Source organism: Chanodichthys erythropterus, chromosome 3 (assembly GCF_024489055.1).
Source record: "Chanodichthys erythropterus isolate Z2021 chromosome 3, ASM2448905v1, whole genome shotgun sequence".
Lineage (NCBI taxonomy): Eukaryota > Metazoa > Chordata > Actinopteri > Cypriniformes > Xenocyprididae > Chanodichthys > Chanodichthys erythropterus.
In genome coordinates, this window is record NC_090223.1 from 10098781 (window position 1) to 10124157 (window position 25377).

Here is a 25377-nt window from a genome sequence, read left to right on the forward strand (position 1 = left end):
CTGATCGGGCGGTAAGATTCACACTTAAGTGGGTCTTTATCCTTTTTAAGAAGGACCGATATGGTTGCCTGCATCATGGACGGGGGAAGAGACTTTGAATCAAGGACCTCCTCAAATACTTTACTCAATAGAGGTGTTAATTTGGCAGAAAATTTCTTATAAAACTCGGCCGGGTAGCCATCAGGGCCTGGCGCTTTTCCAGATTTTAGTTTCTTAATTGCACTGTCAATCTCAAGAATCATTATTGCCTTCCAGAGCGGATTTGTCAGATTCATCAATTGATGGCAACTCCTAAGTTGTTGAAAAACTCTTCTATTCGCTCAGTGTCATTCACCTTAGAAGTATATAGAGCCTCATAGAACGATTTAAACTGATCATTAATACCCTGCTGGTCTGTAATAATGTTATCCTCACTGTCTCCAATTGCCGGAATAAAACCTGCTGCTGCAGATTGTTTCAATTGATAACACAAAAACCTGCCAGCCCGCTCGCCATGTTCATAATAAATCTGACGTGATTTCAAATAAAGGTCTTCTGCGTGCTTGCTAGTCAGAGAATCAAATTCGGCTTGTAACAGGAGTCTCTCCTTATGCAGGTCATCAGAAGACAATGTAGAATGTGATTGAGCAATTGTATTTATTTTATTTATTATTTCTGTAATCCGCTTTGATTTCTTTTTATTTGCACTAGCTTGATATGAGATAATTTGCCCCCTCACAAATGCTTTCAAAGTATCCCATAAAATACTATAACTTATCTCTGGGGATTCATTTGTCTCGAGAAAGAAGTCAATTTGAGCATCTATGAATTTAACAAAATCATCATCTGCCAGAAGCCTTGAGTTTAGGCGCCATATACGCTGAGGGATTACATTACCTGGGAAACGAAGCTTTAGTAGTATTGGACTATGATCCGAAATAACTATGCTGTCATACTCTACTTGTGTCATTAGGGGAAGTAGTTTCCTGTCCAACAGAAAATAATCAATCCTGGAATACGTTTTATGTACCGGTGAATAAAAAGAAAACTGTTTTGATGATGGATACTTAAATCTCCAGGGGTCACTTACACCATATGTCTGGAGAAATGAATTGATGCATTGCGCTGATTTACTTTCCGCAATAATCGTGGAACTAGAGCGATCCAGAGTTGGGTATAAGACACAGTTCAGATCTCCTCCTAAAATTAAATTATATTTGTCAAGACTGGGTAAAAGTGAAAAGAGATCACTAAAAAACTGTACATTATCCCAGTTAGGTGCGTACACATTGGCCAGGACCACAGGCATGTTAAATAGTTTTCCTTGAATTATTACATATCGGCCATTTTTATCCATCACAGTGGCCTCCGCAGCAAACTGTACGTTCCTATGTATAATAACAGCAGCCCCCCTACTCTTACTATTAAAATTAGAATGGTATATTTGTGTAAAGCCTCCTCTGTGAAGTTTAGCATGGTCCTTGTTCAACAAATGAGTCTCTTGTAAATATACTATGTCAGATTTCAGTTTAAGGTGGGTGAATACCTGGTTCCGTTTCACTGGGTGATTTAGCCCTTGTACATGCCAACTGACCAGCCTCGTTTCAGCTATGTTACTGAAAGCCATCGCATAAAGTACTCAGAAATTGCACCAGAGGACTCCTTTGGCTCATCAGCAGTATTAAGAAGGCCATGGTTTGTGAAGAAAGAAAGAAAAATAAAAGGGAGGGAGAAAAAAAAACAAAAAACAACAACAATGTGAGGGGGTCCCTAAACACACAGACGACATATGCATGATTATACACAACAATACAAAAGACTTACATTGACCAAAATTATATTATTAACTCCTTGCGTTTGAATCCGCAACTTCTTCCAGTTAACCCTACTCCCAAATAGCTTACCATGTGAGCACTCACATAGAAAAAGAATATTATAAGGCTCTTACATTAGTTAAACTTTCAAAGCTGAATCCCAGAAAATAATAACCTTGAACATATATTACAAGTATAATTAGAAAAACGAACAAAATGGTAATGTATTAGAAGTAGTGTCATTCAGTTAAAGTTGTCCGTTTTGCATTTGGTATTAAACGTAACCAAAGCAACGGTGCCTAATCATTCCATCTTCATTAGCCACGCGGCTGCTGATCACCTGTACATCTGCTGGCCAGGCTCTTTAAACCAAAATCCTTAGCATACATTGAGCCGCAGTTAAAACGCCGATGTTTAAACACGCATTCGCTTGTAGTGTCCCTTAATTATAGCATTTAATGTAGGCTGGTAACCCAGGACTCAATATAAACTTAGAGTGAATAATACGCAAAACTTAAGATAAAATTAAGAGTAATATTTAACATCGGGTAACCATAATAATGTAACATAACCTGCATTTAAACTTGAACTACACAGTCATTAACCCGATGCTCATGTTTAGCCAACCGACAGCATGGTGTATGCACGATCGTCACTTGTCCTTACAAGTCAGGTTCTTCACAATGAAATCTTTAGCTTTTACCGGGTCCTTGAAGCTTGTCTCTTATCCATCCCGTGTCGTGATCCTCAAAACTGCAGGGTATCTCAGCCCAAAGCGAACCCCTTCAAAGGTGCGGAGTAAACTACTCACCTCATTGAAAGCTGCTCACTGCTTGCTCACCGTCTGGGTGAAATCAGGAAGGATCCGTATTCGATCGCAGTGGGCTGTAGTGACTAACTTCATTTCTATGGCTTTCTTCAGAATGTCCTCTTTTTCAGAGAAATAATGACACCTCACCACAAAGGCGAGCGGTGGTTCATTGTCGTCAGTTCGTCTGCTGCGAAGGGTGCGATGAGCTCGGTCTAAGAGTGGGGTTTTCTCGAGGTTGAGGGCCTCTTTCAAAAGACCGGCCACAAACTCAGTTATCCGTTTGCCGTGCTCTCGACCCTCCTTTACTCCTGTAATGCGAATGTTTGAGCGGCATGACCTCACCTCCAGATCCTCACTCCGTTCTTTCAGTACGGCCAACTCCTTTTTCATAACAGTAAACTCCTTCTCAAGGGTAGTAATGGAGTCCGAATATCCCCCCATCGCGGACTCCAATCCGGTCACCCGTTCCTCCGCTGCTCCCACTCTGGCATTGACACGCTCCACGGCATTGCGTAACTTGGTCCAGAGCTGGTCAATTTGGCTGCAGAGTTCAGCTGATTGAGCAGCAGCGTTTTCTTTGATTTTCGCAATCAGGTCCTCTTTGAGTGAATTAATTGCTTGGAGAACCACATAGTTGTCGCTCGCTGCGTCTTTCTTTGAAGTAGTTTGGAGTTCGACATTAGCATTACTGCTAGCAGCAGATTCTGCATCTCTGCGGTTACTCCGGCTCTTATTCATTTCACTTCAAAAGTGGCTCAAACTGGATTCAAACAGACTGTTAAGCCCTTAATAACACGCAAAGGCAGCTTTAGGATACTAGTGCATAAAATAAGAGCTATATAAAAACGAAATTTGAAGTTGCTTGTGAGGAGCTCAACAACTCTACGTCTTTACATGGCGCCGCTCCAACCGGAAGTCCGACATTTGTTTTGTATGTAATTTATACGTTATTTGAATAAGGTTTTTTTTTTTTTTTTTTTTTTTCCTCCTCCATGCAACTATGAGGAACAATGTGAAGTGTGTTTAGTCACACTCTTCATTTAGCAGGAAAATAATTTAGAAACTTTGTTTGTTTTGGATATGTACAGTAGATATCAGTATTGGCTCCTGACCATAGATTTAACTGGAGTAGATTCTGGATTATAGCAGTAGATAAAGCCTTACATAATGTCCTTACATAATTCAGCCTGAGGGTGGCGTTGTAATGTGGATTGACTCTAAGTGCACACACATACAATCTCCAAGTTTCTATCTAAAGAATTAACTTATGCAAAAAATTGGAAAACTGCATAAAACATCTGTTTCGGTTGGGGCAGAAATGAGACTGCCCCACTTGTTTTTACATTACTTTACATAAACTTAGACTATAACAGACTATATAATTTATTTTATATGATTATTATTATATTCAGTGGGTTCTCATACTTAGTGATATTTAGTTTGTTAACCCTTAAATGCATGACTGTTTCACCAATCATTCTTACATATTCGGGTCTTTATCGACCCGGAACTATATCTAACATGGAAGGATCTCTACCTGTCGCGATAATATAAAACTCCTCTGATATTAGAGTAACAATTACAGAAGAATAAAATAAATCGTATTTTGTTACCTTTTGGAGCTTGAAAGGGCTCATTCTGAGCAGATGTGTTATGTCATCATCACTGTCCTCATCAGAGCTCATTTCCCAGTAAATTCAACAAATAATGGGCTAGTTTTATGTTTCTGGTAACGAATATGAGCCCATTCGCAATCTCAAACATATTCTCAAAACTATTTCATTTTCAACATCTTCAAAATCAATATTTCTATCACTAACAGCTTCACCAGATCAATCCAGTAACAGTTACAGTCATATTTGATTGCGTTCAGTACTTGCTCTGCAGTAAATCGCTGAGCCATTTCATGTTGTTATTATTATTTCGTTTTCTGTCTGAATGAGTCGTCACTTCAGCATTGTGTATCAGACACTGCCACCTTGTGGAATAAAGGTGAATCGCACTTATTCCGTCATCTAAGATTCAATTATTGTTGTGCAGAAAAATATATGTACACTCATACACACCTCGGGTCGTTTGCGACCCTATACATTTTTTACAAAAAATGAATACAAAAATAGGCATTCTTTTATAATTTTATGATTTTTTTCTTGTTATATTCTTTATAATGAATTGATTGAGGAATACCAAGAAGGTTGATGTCTAACTTTAAAAAATGAACGAGGAGGAGGGTAGTGAATGATGTCCCGGGTCACAAAAGACCCGATGTATGCATTTAAGGGTTAATCAGGAAGTGACAAGCTTCAAGCTATTTCAAAAACATTTAGCATTAATTTACTTCCATTTAATGATCCTTATTTTGTTAAAACGGTTAACATTTTTCATATTCTGCAAGGGGTATGTAAACGTTTGAGCTCAACAGTATGTCAGTTACCTGTGTCATCACAGTTTGCAGTCGACACACCCATCTTAAACAGTTTCTATAAATCGCTTATCTTGCCTGATACATAGATAACATCCAAAGTAACAATGAATTAACACACTGATATCCTAAAAACTGACCTGTCCACTGACACTCTGTTACGCTGCAAATCAGGTGATTCCTGAAGTATCAGATAATCCACATCATTGTAAAATGGATTTGGCTACTTATATTTTCCTGTGGTTTGAGTGACAGACGTGGAGCAAATGATCAGTGTTGATTTTCTGATTTCTGATGTTGTTTTAGTTTTCTGGTTCTAATTTCTGATCTCTATTTCTCTGTTTCTGTGCTGCTGCAACACACTGAATAAATCAAGTGAATAAATCAGTGGAGAAGGGAGATTCTGTCACTCTGAACTATGATACTGACATACAGAAGGATGTTAAAATAAAGTGGAAGTTTGGAGAGAAACTCATCGCTGAAATGACTGGAGAGAACCGTGAGAACCCTCAATGGACTGATGAATTCAGAGACCAAATGAAGCTGAACCCTCAGACTGGATCTCTCATCATTCAACAAACCAGATCTGAACACACTGGATTATATAAACTAGAGATCATCAGCAGTGATTATTCAGCATCCATACTCTTCAGTCTTATCGTCTGTGGTGAGTAACACAAAGTCTTTCAGTGAAACAGCAGCAGTGTATATGACAGACCTTGTGTCAAAATATGATTATAAAAGTGTTCCAGTTGTGTTATATTAATGATGGAGAAACTCTGAGCTGTTCATCATATCACTGCACTGCTTCCATAGCAGATATACACTTCCAGTCAACAGTTTGGGATCGGTGAGATTTTTAATGTTTTTAAAAGAAGTTTCTTCTGCTCACAAAGGCTGCATTTATTTAATTAAAAATATGGTAAAAACATTTAATATTGTGAAATATTATTATTTTATTATTTATTATTGTTTTCAGTTTGAATATATTAATATATAAAGTAATTTATTCCTGTGATCAGAACTGAATTTTCAGCATCATTACTCCAGTCTTCAGTGTCACATGATCCTTCAGAAATCATTCTAATGTAATGATTTGTGTGCAATTGTACAAAATATTTGTGTACAACATCTTTGAATAGAAAGTTCAAAAGAACAGCATTTATTTGAAATAAATATTTTGCTCGATTTAATGCATCCTTGCTGAATAAAAGTGTTAATTTCTTTCATTTCTTTTCAAAAAAATGAAAAAATAAAAATTCTTACTGAGCCCAAACTTTTGAATGTGTATAATGCTACAAAAGCTTTGTATTTCAGATAAATGCTGAACTTTTGAACTTTCTATTCATCAAGGAATCCTGAAAAGAAAAGAAAAAACACAACTGTTGTGAACACTGATAATAATCATAAATGTTTCTTGATCATCAAATCATCATGTTAGAATGATTTCTGAAGGATCATGTGACACTGAAGACTGGAGTAATGATGCTGAAAATTCAGCTTTGCATCACAGGAATAAATTACATTATAACATATATTCAAACAGAAAACTGTTATTTTAAATTGTAATAATTTCACAAAATTACTGTTTTTACTGTATTGTTAACTAAATAAATGATGATGAAATTTCTTTTAAAAACATTAAAAATCTTACCATGTCCAAACTTTTGACTGGTAGTGTATATTGTTGCTCAAATCAACACACTGTAATGTCAGGATCAAGACCTTCTAGTGGAATTAATGGACAGAGTTCAATCATTCTGGACTGAAAATGTGTTCAAATGTGTCTCTATTTTATCAAAGCTGTAAGACTCAAAAAGGTCATGTGGTATTTTTTCATGAAGTCAACTGTAAATGCAGGCAGTTGCTGATTAATTAATTTGAATTGAATAATGAATTAATTTATTAATGTATTTAGTCAGAGCTGGTTTGTGGTGTTTTAGACAGATGTGGTTCCTCAATGAAGCAGCTTCAGACAGTCTTCTTTCAGATGCTGTTGTCTGTTCTGAAACTGTTCTTCACACAGACTGTGTTGCTTCTGTCTGCAGGATTGTTTGATCAACTTTATCAGTCACAATCCTCCTCATTATTCCTGATCATTATTGAACTGCAGTACAGTCATTATCTGATCACAAATCAAACATTCAGAAGCGCTTCTTCACACAAACACAATTCAACACACTCATATTTCATGTCATTTGAGTGGATTTTTACTCTTAGAAACACAGACTGGAGTTCAACACAGTTTCATCAGTCAAACACACATGAGCTGTAGAGATTTATACTTACATTCAGATTTCTACAATGACAAGTTGAGCTCTTTTCAACTTAAAATAGAGTAAATTATATGTTTGTGATACAGTATGTCAGGTGTGATATGACAATGTTTCTTCTGTTTATTTCTGCTGCTGTTGGTTTTCTGGTTCTGATTTCTCTTCTGTATTTTTTCTGTTTCTTTGACAGATGAAGAGAAGTCAGTGCCAGTGATGGAGGAGAAGGATGTGACTCTATGTGCCAATACTGAAATACAGACAGGAGATAAGATATTCTGGATGTTTGGACATGACAACAGTCCTGTAGCTAAAAACACAGAAGAAGAGTGTGAAGAAGAAATTGCTTATTTTGAGTCTAACTTCAGTGATTCTAGATTTAAAGACAATGTGGATCTGAATCCTGATACTGGAGATCTCAAAATCAAGAAAATCAGTATTTACCACATTGGAGAATACAAACTAAAGATCATCAGAAATGGCAAAGCCTCATTCAAGTTATTCAATGTTAATCTTTCTGGTGAGTGAAATATTTACCTTCATTGTAATTATGATTTTATTTTATATCAGTATTGTCGTTCTTAAAGGATAATTCAGCCCAAAATGTCCTCATGTCGTCCTGAACCCTCAAGACTTTTATTCATCACAGGATTTCTGTTCGTCCATTAAAAGTGGGGAAACAAAACTTCAAAGCTCAAAAACTCCTCATACTTCAGCAGTTTGAATTTGATTTGGACTTGGACATTCTAAATTCTTGCTCTAAGAGTATTTCACAAAGCATTTTAGCACTAAAACTAGCTCTTTAAACTGTGAAACATTAGGACTTTTCTTGAAATTGATCCATATTTTAAGAAGTGATGTGATTAATTTGAATATGGAAATTTGAAACAAAATTAACCCTTGTGCATTATTCAGATTTACTACCCTTTCGTTATGTTCGTGGATGAAAACATCCTCTAAATTGAACTGCTGTAAAAATGCATCAGATAAATCATAAATCTGTGCATAAATCTGTTAATCAACCTCAGTCCTGATCAAAACTACTAAATGTTTAAAAAAAAATCCAGGATTTTTACTCTTTTATTGCCAAGTTTATAAATGATGTCACTGATTTGGAGAAAAAAACAAACAAAATTACTTATTTTCAATATAAAAAGTGATTGTGGACTGGATTACCTTTTATCACAGTCTTGGCCATGTGAAAGATTAGTAACAACATTGGTTTTGATGCATTGTTAGTTTGTGTGCAGCATCAGATTTTATTTTTTTCTCACACATTTACTGTTCGTGACTGTTTTTGCCCCATTGACTTCCATTATAACGACATTTTTTGATTGCAAAGCCATGACACCATATAATCATGCATTCTTGATTGATGGTGGTTTTCCCTGTTGGGAAGAGGTAAAATTTCTCATTTTTACAGTTGATCACCAGGTGGCACCATTAACCCTTTAGATAGGCTTGTGCAAAAAAAAGCTTAGTTTCTGGCTTTTATATGGAGTTATATGGAGTATAACGGTATATTATAGTGTGTGTGTGTGTGTGTGTGTGTGTGTGTGTGAGAGAAAGAGAGTAAGACCTTTGCGCACTTACCTTGATGCGTCTGAGAAAATTAAAATATGCACCTCAGCTCTCAGAACTACATGGAGCAAACAAAAACAAAGTAAGTGTATTTAGGCACCTGCTGCCTTTTGATGGTGAGAAGTACGGACGGCCTATGTGTAAAATGCTTATCTTTTCTTGATGGTAAAGCCAGTTTAAAACCTTAAAATCCTTCAGTGATACACTTTTCCATTTTTTTCTGTAAAAAATCTAGTCTGCATCAGATTTATGAACATAATTTATTATGAAACCAAAGTGCAACAACTCCAGTTTCTCATTGTGCGGCGCCCATGGAGGTTGGTCATGCTGACAATGAGGTCAATCATCTCCTCCGTAAAAAACAGATTGAACACAGAATCCACGTTCTGGACCCTTGCGATAGCATAAAGGCAGGAACACACCAAGCCGACAGTCGGCCGTCGGGCAGTTTTTGTTCCTTGGCCGACTAAGTTTTCTCAGTGTGTTCCTCACTGTGAAGTTGTGCTGAAGTCCTCATCAGCTTTTTTTCGGACGATTCGACATGTTGAATCGGCGTCGGAGCTCGTTGTCCGTTGGGCCATCTGATCATTCTGATTGGCTGTTCAGCTACTGCTACCTACTGGTGTGGAAAGGCATTTCATCTTATGCAGGCACAGAACGGACGTGCTACTTGGCCGTCGGCTGTCGTGCGTTGGTTTGGTGTGTCACGGCAACTTTGGACCCAGACCCTGCCGACTAGTTCGTCGACGTCGGCTTGGTGTGTTCCTGCCTTAATGCGACGGCCCTGGAGTCACGCTGCAGGATGGCATGCAAGTGTTTAAATCCACTTACCTTGTTTTTGTTTAGTCTGTACTTCTCACCATCAAAAGGCAGCAGGTGCATAAATACATTTACTTTGTTTTTGTTTACTCCATGTAGTTCTGAGAGCTTTTGATTTTCTCAGACGCATCAAGGTAAGTGCACTAAGGTCTTACTCTCTCTCTCTCACACACACACACACACACACACACACTATAATATACTGTTATACTTCATATAACTCCATATAAAAGCCAGAAACTAAGCTTTTTTTTTTGCACAAGCGTATCTAAAGGGTTAATGGTGCCACCTGGTGATCAACTGTAAAAATGAGAAATTTTACCTCTTCCCAACAGGGAAAACCACCATCAATCAAGAATGCATGATTATATGGTGTCATGGCTTTGCAATCAAAAAATGTCGTTATAATGGAAGTCAATGGGACAAAAACAGCCACGAACAGTAAATGAGGGAGAAAAAATTAAAATCTGATGCTGCACAAAAACTAGCAATGCATCAAAACCAATGTTGTTACTAATCTTTCACATGGCCAAGACTGTGATAAAAGGTAATCCAGTCCACAATCACTTTTTATATTGAAAATAAGTAATTTTGTTTGTTTTTTTTTCCCCCAAATCAATGACATCATTTATAAACTTGGCAATAAAAAAGTAAAAATCTTGGATTTTTTTTTAAACATTTAGTAGTTTTGATCAGGACTGAGGTTGATTAACAGATTTATGCAAAAAAATTAGAAAAAAAAAATTATCTGATACATTTTTACAGCAGTTTAATTTAGTGGATGTTTTCATCCACGAACATAACGAAAGGGTAGTAAATTTGCCCACAGTGTATTTTTGAGGTTTTGAAAATTTTCAAAGCATTTTCCCAAAATATGTATCAAAATCATCACCAAAAATCATTCCATTTGCTGAAACACAGAAAAAGTTGTGGCCAAATTAAGACTAAAAAACACCCCATAGTGGATGAAAACCCTTATGTGTTGTTGGGGATGTTAAGTCTTTCTTCACAAAAGATCTTCATTGTGTGAGAGCTCTCTGATGCACATTTATGAGAGAATCTCAACACAGTGGTCAGCAGTGCAGATCCTCAGGTTGTGTCATGAGAATGACCCCATTTACATGAACTCAGTGTTTCTGACTGACTTTCAAGGTATGACTGACGATGTTTTTTGGACCCAAACATTTTTCATATCTTTTATTTCACAGAAGAAAGTCATACAGGTTTGGGATGACATGAATGAACTATCCATTTAAGCACATCATGGTGCTGTGAGACACACTAATCCATTACATCCATTTCTAATCCATCCATTTAAGAGTTCAGGGGTCGTATTCACAAAACATCTTAAGGCTAAAAGTAGCTCCTAACTTGCAGATTTAGGAGAAACTAGGAGAAAATAATGGGTGTGCCAGTCCTACTTTTTTGATCTAAGAATATTTCACAAAGTATTTTAGTGCTAAAACTAGCTCCTAAATCTGTGAAACGTTAGGTGTAGTCAAGAGGACTCCTGAGTCACTAAGTCCAAATCACAAACAATCCTAAAATGGCTGTTGCCGGTTGTCTGCCTCAGCAATCCACCCAAAGACACTGAACATCATTGAGTCAATAGTGATAAAGCCTTGAGTCTGAACCTTTTCTTCATAAAATACATTTTTTGATTTATAGATTGATAGATGATGATGGCATAACATAAAGGTTAATTTATGCACAGGCAATATGCACTGAATGAAAACATATTATCGTTGACACTGATAGTCTTATTAATACAATTCCATGGCACAAACTGTCAGTAGCTCAGATATAACTTCCTTCAGTCTTAGCTTGTCTGTCCTAGTGTACACTACACTGCATTATCAAATCACTGATGCGAAACCTTGATTATTTTGCATTCATGTCACTTTCTGTTCTGATCAGTGTGTCGCTTTTAAGGTTTTATAAACAGGCTGATGTTTGCTTGTTATCTGTCTTGTGATCGACAATAAAAGTTTTTCTAGCATTTTGGGATGAACAGAGGAACATGTCAGATGTTCTTTGAGCAAATTATTGTTTGATGTGAATTCAGACTTTTTTCACACATTTTTCCCTGTATTTTTTTGTTTGTTTGTTTAAAAGAGGATCTTTAAATAGTCAAGCTTAACAAAATCTGTAGTCTGATGTTTGTTTTGTGGATTTCAGGTTGTTCTGTTGGTCAAAACACACATTAGATTTGAGGTCGACTCATTTAATTCATTTATATCTTCATGTAGATTTCTATAATATAGTAGAATCAGAGAAAGCTGAGTTCATTACTGATATTTATAAACTGAGTGAATGAAACATTTGAGATGTTGAACAATTGATCAGTAATGATTTGTTGTCTGATGTTGTTAGTTTCTGTTTCTGATTTCTGATCTCTGTTTCTCTGTTTCTGTGATGATGCAGCAATTCGAATGAAGAGATCAGTGCTGAAGGGACGTCCTTTCACTCTCAACTATAATGCTGAAATACAGAAGGATGATAAAATACAGTGGAAGTTTGGACCTGAAGAGAAAATCATAGCTGAAATGACTGGAGAGGACCTTGGGAGCCCTCAATGGTTTGATGATGAATTCAGAGACCAAATGAAGCTGGACCTTCAGATTGGATCTCTCATCATTCAACAAACCAGACCTGAACACTCTGGATTATATAAACTAGAGATCAAGACCAGTGATTATTCAACATTCAGAGTCTTCAGTCTTATCGTCTTTGGTGAGTAACACAAAGTCTTTCAGTGAAACAGCAGCAGTGTATATGACAGACCTTATGATTATAAAAGTGTTCCAGTTGTGTTATATTAATGATGGAGAAACTCTGAGCTGTTCATCATATCACTGCACTGCTTCCATAGCAGATCTATACTGATGTAGAAATCAACACACTGTAATGTCAGGATCAAGACCTTCTAGAGGAATTAATGGACAGAGTTCAATCATTCTTGACTGGAAATGTGTTCAAATGTGTCTCTATTTTATCAAAGCTGTAAGACTCAAAAAGGTCATGTGGTATTTTTTCATGAAGTCAACTGTAAATACAGGCAGTTGCTGATTAATTAATTTGAATTGAATAATAATGAATTAATTTATTAATGTATTTAGTCAGAGCTGGTTTGTGGTGTTTCAGACAGATGTGGTTCCTCAATGAAGCAGCTTCAGACAGTCTTCTTTCAGATGCTGTTGTCTGTTCTGAAACTGTTCTTCACACAGACTGTGTTGCTTCTGTCTGCAGGATTGTTTGATCAACTTTATCAGTCACAATCCTCCTCATTATTCCTGATCATTATTGAACTGCAGTACAGTCATTATCTGATCACAAATCAAACATTCAGAAGCGCTTCTTCACACAAACACAATTCAACACACTCATATTTCATGTCATTTGAGTGGATTTTTACTCTTAGAAACACAGACTGGAGTTCAACACAGTTTCATCAGTCAAACACACATGAGCTGTAGAGATTTATACTTACATTCAGATTTCTACAATGACAAGTTGAGCTCTTTTCATCTTAAAATAGAGTAAATGATATGTTTGTGATCCAGTATGTCAGGTGTGATATGACAATGTTTCTTCTGTTTATTTCTGCTGCTGTTGGTTTTCTGCTTCTGATTTCTCTTCTGTTTTTTCTCTGCTATACCTACTTCCTGCTTCGCTACTGTTCGGACGCTCTTGCTTACAGCTCCGCACTTTGCTCTATTGCTTTTATATTTTATCTCCTAATTTTAACTACAGCAAATAGGCACAGTGCTCAAACGACAAATCTTGGCACCAACAATCTTTTTAACTGGAAGAATTGCTACAAAAAAGGGGAATTTTTATCCAACCAGCCTCCCACTGACGGCAGCCATCAGCTTACATTCCGGAGAAGGGAAAACACAGCTGCCTACATCCAAAAGGATTAGAAATAATATGCCTCCTCTGGTTGAAGAATCTACCTGCTGCACATACTGCCACAGACTTCTACAAAGGATTGCAGTTCTTGAAACAAAGTTACTTGCGGGACTACCAAACGAGACGGAACACACAACAGAGCTTCGTCATGGACATCCTCAGCACACAGTCGGTGAGTCCCATGAATCTAATGCCCCTAAACAGATCGTACTGAGTGCCGAAATTGATCAACATATTAATCGATGGCACACACAGGGAGCGAGACCCAAAGGCACTCGAGACATCAGATTGTCACGAGTATCACATATAGCTCAATAGCTCCCTACCACCGCCAATACATCTGGAGAACAGATTTGAAGTGTTAATGAATGTGGGTGAGGAATCTCCAGACATGATGAATGTGGGTGAGGAATACCCAAACATGATCGGACACAGATCAAATCAGCCAGCAGCTAACACCGATGCTAACTGCTGCTCAAGATTGAACAGTCAGCGGCACTCAGCTCAGAGAGCAGCCGAGCCCAGGACTCTGATAGTGGGTGACTCTATTATCAGAAACATTAGCAGCAGGGATACAACTACATGCTGCCTTCCACAAGCAACAGTTTCTGATGTAAACAGGGAACTAAAGAGCATTCTGATGAAATATAAGACTGCAAATCGACTAATCATTCATGTGGGGAAGAATGATATTCGGAAGGAGCAGTCAGAACTCCTTAAGAGGGATTTCAATGAACTTTTTGAAATGCTCAGAAGACTAAAAGTTCAGTCGTTCATCAGTGGACCACTCCCAGCAAGAGGAACAAATAGATTTACACGGTTGCTTGGTCTTAACACATGGCTGCAAAAAACCTCCAACTTAAAAGGACTGAATTTCATCGACAACTTCAATCTGTTCTGGAGTCAGAGACAACTGTTCACTCATGATGGCCTGCACCCAAACAAACTGGGCTCAAGAGTGCTAAAGGACAATATCTACTTCTGCCTCCATCATCCTTCAGCAGTGTATGCAAATCCACTCAACCTGAATGGCACAAACACACCTGGACAGAGTACAACTGACCACAGGACTTCATTTCAGCACCTGAATGGACATGCAGTTGACACATCCCACAAGGTCAATGATAACACCACGCAGCCACAACAACCACTGCTCACGGACACAATCTTGACTGAGCCCTGCCCACAGAGCTCACCGAGAGACAGTGACGTGTTAGAACTGCTCCAAGATTCAGCACCCAAGGACGACTTTCGGGAAAACAGCCAGGGAAGCCAGGACAACATATTACAGCCTCCGGTAACACCAGAGCAAAAGCCCCTCTCACCGGACACGTTATCCCTTTCTCCAGCATCCCCTCTTCTGTGCTTCTCAGAGAAAATGGAGGAACTGGTATGCTGGAACCAAACTCTCCCACTCTTTTGTGGAGGACTTTACAGAACTGTTATCAGCAATTTCCTCTGAGTTTGACTGTTTTGCTATTACTGGGGACTTTAACATCCACATAGAAAATGCAGAATCCAATATGGCAAAAGAAATCATAACTGTTTTGAATACTTTTGATCTGACTCAACATGTACATGGACCTACACACAATCGTGGACACACTCTATATTTAATTATTAGTAAGGGTCTAAACATTTCATCCATTGTCATTAAGGATGTAGCGCTATCTGATCATTTCTGTATTTTCTTTGATTTATTGATCTCTCTGACTGTTGAAGCTAGATCTAGCTCGGTCAAAAAGCGATGCTTAAATGAGAATACTAGTGTACTGTTTATGAAGGCTATATCTTTAACACCAAGCATATCTGCAGACTCTGTTGATTTTCTCCTTGATTCTTTTAACTCAAAAGTACAGAATGTTATTGATAACATTGCTCCTGTGAAAGTCAGGAAGAAAAGTGGCAGACAAAAAGCACCATGGAGAAACTCAACAGCAGTGCAAAATATGAAAAGACAATGCAGAAAAGCTGAGCGCATGTGGCGAAAGACAAAACTTGAAATCCATTATAACATCTATAAAGATATTCTTCATGCTTTCAATGTGGAATTAGGCAAAGCTAGACAGACCTTCTTCTCAAATATTATAAACAAAAACTTAAACAACACCCGCACACTTTTTGCTACTGTAGAGAGACTAACAAACCCCCCAAGTCAGATTCCCAGTGAAATGCGCTCAGGCAGCAAATGCTGTGAGTTTGCTTCCTTCTTCTCTGAGAAAATTAATAATATCAGAAAGGCGATCAGCACATCCTTGAGCTGCACTGGGGTAAAACAGATCAGATCAAAATATCAGAAAGCAGCTATTATGTCTGTTTTCGAAGCAATTGATGGTAAAATTTTGGAAGAAACAGTACAGCACCTTGACACACTTCCCACATCTTTTTTCAAAAGTGTGTTTAACTGTTTAGAAGCAGATCTCCTAGAAGTGGTAAATGCCTCACTTCTCTCTGGGACTTTTCCAAAATCCCTGAAAACTGCAGTTGTCAAGCCCCTCCTGAAAAAGAGCAATCTGGATAACACCATATTGAGCAACTACAGACCAATCTCAAATCTTTCTTTCATAGGCAAGATCATTGAAAAAGTTGTTTTTAATCAGCTGAACAAGTTCTTAAGCTTGAATGGATACTTTGACAACTTTCAATCTGGTTTCCGACCGCATCACAGCACAGAGACAACACTCATAAAGATAATAAATGACATTCGCCTTAACACAGATTCAGGTAAATTATCAGTGCTGGTTCTACTCGACCTCAGTGCTGCGTTTGACACTGTCGATCACAACATTCTTCTTGACAGGCTGGAAAACTGGGTTGGGCTTTCTGGGATGGTTCTTAAATGGTTCAGGTCATACTTAGAAGGGAGAGGTTATTATGTGAGTATCGGTGACCATAAGTCTGAATGGACATCCATGACATGCGGAGTCCCTCAAGGTTCAATTCTTGCACCCCTCCTGTTCAACCTATATATGCTGCCACTGAGCCAAATAATAAGAAAGAACCAAATTGCATATCACAGCTATGCAGATGACACCCAGATTTACCTAGCCCTATCACCTAACAACTACAGCCCCATTGACTCCCTGTGCCAATGCATTGATGAAATTAAAAATTGCATGTGTCTAAACTTCCTTCAGTTAAACAAAGACAAAACTGAAATCATTGCGTTTGGAAACAAAGATGAAGTTCTCAAAGTGAACATGTACCTTCACTCTAGGGGTCAAACAACTAAAAATCAAGTCAGGAATCTTGGTGTGATTTTGGAGTCAGACCTGAGTTTCAGTAGCCATGTAAAGACAATAACTAAATCAGCATATTATCATCTCAAAAATATTGCAAGAATTAGATGCTTTGTCTCCAGTCAAGACTTAGAGAAACTTGTTCATGCTTTCATCACCAGCCGGGTGGATTATTGTAATGGGCTCCTCACTGGTCTTCCTAAAAAGACCATAAGACAGCTGCAGCTCGTACAAAACGCTGCTGCCAGGATTCTGAGCAGAACCAGAAAACATGAACACATCACACCAGTCCTCAGGTCCTTGCACTGGCTTCCAGTTGCATTTAGAATTGATTTTAAAGTACTGTTACTTGTTTATAAATCACTCAATGGCATAGGACCTCAATACATTGCAGATATGCTCATAGAATATAAACCTAACAGATCACTCAGATCATCAGGATCAAGTCATTTAGAAATACCAAGGGTTCACTCAAAGCAAGGAGAGTCTGCTTTTAGCTGTTACGCCAGCTGCAGCTGGAACCAGCTTCCAGAAGAGATCAGGTGTGCTCCAACAGTAGCCACATTCAAATCCAGACTCAAAACACATCTTTTTATCTATGCATTTGCTGATTGAGCACTGTGCTATGTCCGAACTGTTTGCACTTTATTTTATACATATTATCTTTTTATTCTTTTAATTCCTTTTCCTGTTTTTATTACATTTTTAATGTATTTTATGTCTTTTATGTATCATCTTGTTATTCTGACTTTTAATGCATTTTAAATATTGCTGTCTGGTTGAAAGAGCTGGGAGAATTAGGAAGAAAGTGATTAGGTTAAAATTTGGTAAATTTGGATAAGGGGACAAACCATGGGGAATTTTTAGCTGTTTTGCATGGTTAAGATATCTCTGGATTACAGTCAGGACACCTTCCAAAGGGGGAAATTTCCAAAGGGGTAATTTGAACTACGTTGCATGGATAAGATATCTCCGGAAGGGGGATTAGGGCTGTGTGGTGCAGTTTGAGGTGTCTTGGCAAAAGGGGAGATTGAAACTGTGTTTATCAGTTTGAAGTGCCTTAACAGGTAGCAGTCCTGTCGTGTGAGGAAGATCCATTCTGATCCGTTCTGATGGATAGATCCATTTAGATCCACTCTGATGGACAACAACAACAACAAACTCCCTGAGACTTCCTAACTCTTCCATCCAGATTCTATTCCTTATGTTCTATTTTTATTATTCTTTTTTATGTAAAACACTTTGAATCACCATTGTTTATGAAATGTGCTATACAAATAAAATTGCCTTGCCTTGTTTCTTTGACAGATGAACAGAAGTCAGTGCCAGCGATGATGCGGGCGAAAGTGACTCTACGTGCCAATACTGAAATACAGACAGGAGATAAGATATTCTGGATGTTTGGAGATCACAACAGTCCCCTAGCTAAAAACACAGAAGAGAAGTATGAAGAAGAGCTCAAGTACAGAGATACTAGATTTACAGACAATGTGGATCTGAATCCTGATACTGGAGATCTCACCATCAAGAAAATCAGAACTATCAACACTGGAGAATACATACTAAAGATTATCAGAAATGGAAAAGCCACATTCAAGTTATTCAATGTTACTCTTTCTGGTGAGTGAAATATTTACTTTCATTGTAATTATGATTTTATTTTAGATCAGTATTGTCGTTCTTAAAGGATAGTTCAGCCAAAAATGTCCTAATGTCGTCCTGAACCAACAAGACTTTTATTCATCACAGGATTTCTGTTCGTCCATTAAAAGTGGGGAAACAAAACTTGAAAGCTCAATAAATAAATAAATATTATGGGGTATAAATTAGGGCTGCAACAACAAATCGATAAAATCGATAAAATTCGATTATTAAAAGAGTTGGCAACGAATTTCATTATCGATTTGTTGTGTCGCGCGACTATTACGCCTCTCAATAAGACGCGGAGATGTTTGAGTATAAAAAAGCGCGGTTGAGCGCGAAGCAGAGCGGAGCATAAATAAATAAATAAACAGCAGAGCGGAGGTAGACGAAAGACCATCGGGGAGTAAGCAAGTTTGTGAATATTTTAAATAAACAAAAACAAAATAATAGCGATCCATCTGTCATAGGCTACAGTGTTTTTATTGTGGCTGCGTTCAGCGCTCGTGACACGCAAGACGCGTCGCTATGGAAACATTAAAGGCAAACGTTCTAAAATAACGGTCGCCTTAAAACTCACTCTGGGGGGGTCAGTTAGAATATTTTAAACTCACGCCCTCGAAAGGGTTAATATTAATCAAACAACAAAAGACAGAGAAAATCACTCACTGCTCTTTAGCTTTAATAAGGATTTATTATATATTAATTATATTTAATCCATAAGGAATGTTGTATGCAAGTTGTTATAAAGAATGCATATATCATTCATTGAAAAGAAGACATTGTGTTCTTCTTTAGGAGGAGTGGTTTTATTTAATTATAAGATAATATTTTTTTTATGTCACAGCAGTTAAATCTGTCTGTATTGCATGTTTAAATTGTAATATTATTCATATTAATAGGTTAATACAGTAGATGTTTTCTCCAGGAGTATATAATGGCTTTGGAAATTTTAGAGAAATTCTTAATGCATTACAATTTAACTAGATTTAGTCAACTAAATTCTTGTGATATTTAGTCAACTACTAAAACAATTCAAATGACTAAAACATGATTAAAAAAGAATGGCATTTTAGTCAAAAGACTATGACTAAAACTAAATAAAAATTTGCTGTTAAAATAAACACTGATCTGTTGTCATGTCCCATATCGGTTATTGTTGACACATATATTTTTGCGAGTGAGTGAGTGAGTGTAGTGTAGAGAGGAAGTTCTGCCGTTCAAACAAATCCTGTTAAGTTTTCTGATTTGTATTTTTCTTTATTTAAAAAAAAAATGTATTGTTGTGACAGCTCAGGTCCCTTTAAACAAAAATATACATCTTTTTGTGCACTTTATTTTTAAAAAAAAAACTATATATTTGGCAGATGTAAAGCATACATGTGTATGTTTTTTTTGTGTTAGTTCATTTGTTTTTTGTTTTTTATTACTTTAACAGCTCAGGGATGTTAAAAGAGCAGCCTGTTTTTGCACGTTCTGAGGATTTTTTGCACTGTGAATTCGCACTGTCAGTTCTGTTTTTGAATAAAAGGTTGGAAATTAATGTTTTTTCCCCCCCGATTCATCGATTAATCGTAAAAATAATCGACAGATTAATCGATTGAAATAATCGTTAGTTGCAGCCCTAGTATAAATACCTCTTTACTTCAGCAGTTTGAATTTGATCCAAATTAAGAAGTGATGTGATTGATTTGAATGTGGAAATTTGAAACAAAAGTTAAATCTTTCTTCAGAAAAGATCTTCATTGTGTGAGAGCTCTCTGATGCACATTTATGAGAGAATCTCAACACAGTGGTCAGCAGTGCAGATCCTCAGGTTGTGTCGTGAGAATGACCCCATTTTTATGAACTCGGTGTTTCTGGAATGACTTGTACAACTGACTTACTCTCTATGAAGCACTTTTCCTTCCATGTTCCTTCCAATGTTGTTTGGACCCAAACATTTTTCAGAATATCTTTTGTTTCACAGAAAAAAGTCATACAGGTTTCATTCAATGACATGAATGAACTTAGCCTGGTAATACCAGACTCTGCTACTTCACTTTGCTTCGTAGACAGAGTCTGGAATGGCATAATAGAGAAGTGTTTTCTCCCTCGCTAGGGGGCGCTTGTCTGAAGTTTAAAATCATTGGTTACCCGTAAGCCAATCAGATACGTTTAGTTATGACGTATGTTATGCGCCTGTACAGCCGCATCGAAGCACAGACATCATGCATCGAACTCAAATCTATGATTGAACTTCCACTGTAAACCTGTTGTAAACACATGATGATGCGAGCGAAATACCGGAGTGAACATGGCTGTAAACGACTTTTGCAGATTATGCGAAGTTAATGCATCCCGAAGTTTGCATCCCGTGTCTCGTTTCCCATTTCCGCGGTCGTTTCGGTTTTCGATTTCTCTAACCTATAGTGTAAAACTCGGCGCTTAGCATCTACGTCACGGCTCTCAGCCCGCCCTCTGTTCGTTGATTGGCCCGGCTGTTTCCAGGCCGGTGGCAAACAGAAAGCTCTGACGCTGTATCAGACTGAGTACAGAAGCGAAATGAAATTGAGCGGAAGTAGGAAGTCTGACGTAGTCAGGCTAGAATGAACTATCCGTTTAAGCACAAATATCAACATGGTGCTGAGAGGTTGAGGCACATTATTATACTAATTATATATATATATATATATACATATATATAGCTGAGAAAGACCATGTGAAAGTGCTCCTCCAGAACTTTGTTTATAAAACATAATTTGTTGCTTAAATTCTGCAATTTCTCAAGATGCAGACATGTGAGAGACTGACAATTACCTGAACACATACTAGTTTAATTAGTGACAGCCTACATTTTACATATTTATTTGAATATGACATTTTTTTTAAAAAAATCTTTATTTGAATGTGGAAACATGACACCTCATTCTACAATATTTCTATGATTAAATCGCTGACTCCGCCCCCATCAGCCAATCACTGTGTGTATATTCCATGGCAACGAGGTCAACCCCGCCCTTACTCTTAGCTTAGGACTTCAGTCTATTCCTTAGTAAAAGTTTGTCTCAGCAGCTTTGTGAATAGGTTTTAAGAGAAAACTCTTAGCTAAGAACATTTACTGCTATTTAGGAGAACTCTGTGGTAAGATAAAATGTTTTGTAAATACGGCCCCTGATCTCCAGATCTGCAGTGAGATTTTCACTCTTTAAAAAAAATAATAATAATAATCTGTCGATAAGTACATAGTTGAAAACCAAGAAATTCATTGTCATTTCTGCCTTATAACAAAAAACAGCTAACAAGCTAAAAAACCCAGAAATAAGTTTTTTGTCGCAGAATACGTTCCCCTCCAGTGTATTTCTATAGTAATATGACCCGTTGCGCTCTGTCTCACTGCCTGTATCCACTTTTGTGTCCTTAAACATTTGTTTTTTTGGGTCGACAGCTTATAAAAACTTATTTCTGGGTTTTTTAGCTTATTAGCTGTACACCTTGTCACACAGCAGCTTTTAGACATTATGTTTTTTGTAATAAGTCATAAATGACAAGAAGGTAGCTTCACGCAATACAAAGTCAATGGAGACTGTTGGATTGTTTTTCCCCCCGGTGGGCGTGGTTTTCAGATTATAATAAATGTGCTCTGTCTCTATAGTATAAAGCCTGTAAAAGAAAAGTCATGAGATGGCAAAATTGGATACGTTTACAAATTTCCCAAGTGGTTATCTAGAGAATACATAGGATTAAGAGAGTTTATTTGTCCTTCTCAGAAAGAATGAAGTCAGAGTCACTAATCTCTGCAAAATTCTTTCTGATCGTAAAAGTACCATATATCTGTAACAGGACACCTAGTTCTGCCTGTGGTTTAGCTACTTTTGGGATGCTAGTTGCCGTTTTAGGGTAATGGGTTCACAGAACTTTGATAGAGTGAGTTATGGGTAATTCATTAAATACAATGAATAATTGCTACAACAGGCTGATGTTTGCTTGTTATCTGTCTTGTGATCGACAATGAAAGTAAGTTTTTCTGAATGAGCAGACGAACATCTCAGATGCTCTTTGAGCAAATTATTGTTTGTTTGATGTGAATTCAGACTTTTTCACACATTTTTCCTCTATTTGCTTCTTATAGTTTATTTTATAAACTGAGTAAATGAAACATTTATGATGTAGAACAGTTGATCAGTAATGTTTTGTTGTCTGATGTTGTTTGTTTTCATTTTCTGATTTCTGATCTATATTTCTCTGTCTCTGTGGTGCTGCAGTACATCAAATTAATAAATCAGTGCTGAAGGGACATCCTGTCACTCTGAAGTGTAATACTGAAATACAGAGTGATGATAAAATACAGTGGAAGTTTGGAACTGAAGAGAAACTCATAGTTGAAATGACTGGAGTGAACCGTGAGAATCCTCAATGGTCTGATGAATTCAGAGACCAAATGAAGCTGAACCCTCAGACTGGATCTCTCATCATTGAAGAAACCAGACCTGAACACTCTGGATTATATAAGATGGAGATCAATACCAGTGATTATTCAACATTCAGAGTTTTCAGTCTCATCATTGTTGGTGAGTAACACAAAGTCTTTCAGTGAAACAGCAGCAGTGTATGAGTCAGTGACAAATATGGTTTGGCAAAATGAGAAATTCAAAAATCTTACAAACTTGTTTTAAAAGCATGCATCAGGTATGTTAAAGTGTATATTGTGTATCCATGTTGATTTTATGTAAATAAAAATGGCGTTTGCATTTTGCACCATTTTTACGAAAGTTAAGAAAGAATGTACCTGAAAATGTAAAATGGTGTAACTGCCAAAGAATTAGAAATATTTAATATTGCATCCACCTAAGCATATTCGTAGAAATATATAGAAGGAACTTTACATTTTAGTTGCTTATTTTGGTAGATGCTTGAGTTCACAAGTACAATAAATATGATGTTCATTTGTGAGAAAAGTGTTTAAAGCAGACTGAACTTAAATAAATAATGACACAGTGTGATATGTCATGTGGTGGTGTTCATTTGAGGTTTGATTTTCCCAATTTTAGTAGGCTACCTACAGTACCAAGGACCAGATGATTTGTGTGTGTGTGTGTGTGTGTGTGTGTGTGTGTGTGTGTGTGTGTGTGTGTGTGTGTGTGTGTGTGTGTGCGCGCGCGCGCGCAATGCTGAATCTATATTGCTGAATTAATGACTAAAGTTTCTAAATGATTTAAGTTTTTGCATCACCTCAGTGAATTTGCTTCAGCATTATTTATATCAGTGCTCTTTAAATAAAGCACAAATGTGTATTGTTTTCTTCTCTCCAGAAACAGACTGTTCCAGAGCAAACTGTCATTGTCTGTTTCATACTGATAAAACAGCATCTGAATGTTTATATAGAAATGTCAAACACATATTCATGTTTTAATTGCAAAAACACACTTTGTCTAATGGCAACATTCTCCTTGTATTTCTTCGTTTCTATGTGCCGCTGTCACAGATGAAGAGAAGAGGAAACTATTGAAGGGTGAGAATCTGTCGTTTGAATATCTTTAAAGCCTGATCATGATTTGATGTGAGATGCGGCTTCATTCACTTTAGTTTTTTCAGTCAGTTTTCAGATTTCAAATACAGTTTAAATGAACTTTACATTTTAGTTGCTTATTTTAGTAGATGCATGAGTTCACAAGTACAATAAATCTGTTTATTTGTGAGAAAAGTGCTTAAACCAGACTGAACTAGTCAAATAAGTGAGATGAACTTCTGACAGTCTGTTACATGATTTTGTACATGTAAATGCTTGACTTTAGTTTTGATGTCTCATATAATATGACTGAATCCAGATCAGTACATCTCTTTTTAATTTGCCATGTTCTGTGTATTTTCTGACAGACTCCACAGAAAAACGAGGGAATGAATCAGTGACTATAGTGATGCCGCTGCTGAAAGCAGAGAATCGGGATGGAGTGAATGAGCAGGACAGTTCACTTTAATGAGATTAGACACGCCCACCAGTGTCAATCACTCTGACATCATCAACACTTTCATGAGATAAGACACGCCCACCAGTGTCAATCACTCTGACATCATCAACACTTTAATGAGATTAGACACGCCCACCAGTGTCAATCACTCTGACATCATCAACACTTCATCTCCAGCAACAAAAACACATTTCTGCTTTCATAATCCTCTAGAATCCGTCCAGTTACAGAGAGAAATGAACCGTGTCTGTTGAGATGATGAACCTGCATGTAAAAAGCTGCTGTGGTTTATATGAACCAAGAAACAAACACTTTCTTATATCATTTAATAATGTTACTCTTCACATCTGTACCTCTATTAACACAATACTAGAGTGAGTCTCACAGCTTTGACTGTGTGATTATCAACAGTGAGTTGGAGGAATATGATTTTCATAAGATGTTTTACCACAGTATTTGAATTTGATGTTTTATGTAATTAACACCAGTGTCACATTAACGTTCATGTTCAGAACTAATCACATGTCTTTGAGATCACATGACCTTCTCTTCATGTGTAGAAATTCATTAGTGTGTTTGAGACAAACAGCTTCGACCATTCAGTGTTATTCAGCGACAATATTATAGTAAACATAATAATAACCAACTACTTAAGTTGACATTCTTTTTATATATATATATATATATATATATATATATATATATATATATATATATATATATATATATATATATATATATATATATATATATATATATTTCTTTTAAGTTTTAAATGTGTGGCTTTTTTTTGCTCTATGATGTAATTATGCTTGAATAAGTGTATATTAAAGATATGATGTGAAGTGAATCTTCATGTCTGATTGTAAATGCTGAAGCACTTAAAGTAGCCTTATTGAACTATTTAAAAAAAAAAAGATGGAAAAAGACATTTTGCATAA

The 25377-nt window shown here is 36.9% G+C and overlaps 1 protein-coding gene across 5 annotated transcripts in view; it reads left to right on the forward strand.

Annotated features, from left to right (window-relative positions):
* The window catches only part of LOC137017037 (uncharacterized), a 44020-nt gene extending 19524 nt beyond the window's left edge, over positions 1-24496 (forward strand). For all 5 annotated transcript variants that reach the window (XM_067380934.1, XM_067380933.1, XM_067380932.1 and 2 more), the window contains 7 exons: positions 5403-5693; positions 7490-7816; positions 12121-12429; positions 18156-18467; positions 22733-23038; positions 23953-23979; positions 24345-24496. In XM_067380934.1, the coding sequence (XP_067237035.1) occupies positions 5403-5693; positions 7490-7816; positions 12121-12429; positions 18156-18467; positions 22733-23038; positions 23953-23979; positions 24345-24445 (1673 nt within the window). In that variant the 3' untranslated portion in view covers positions 24446-24496. The remainder of the gene's footprint in view (positions 1-5402; positions 5694-7489; positions 7817-12120; positions 12430-18155; positions 18468-22732; positions 23039-23952; positions 23980-24344) is intronic.
* Positions 24497-25377: the final 881 nt, after the last annotated feature.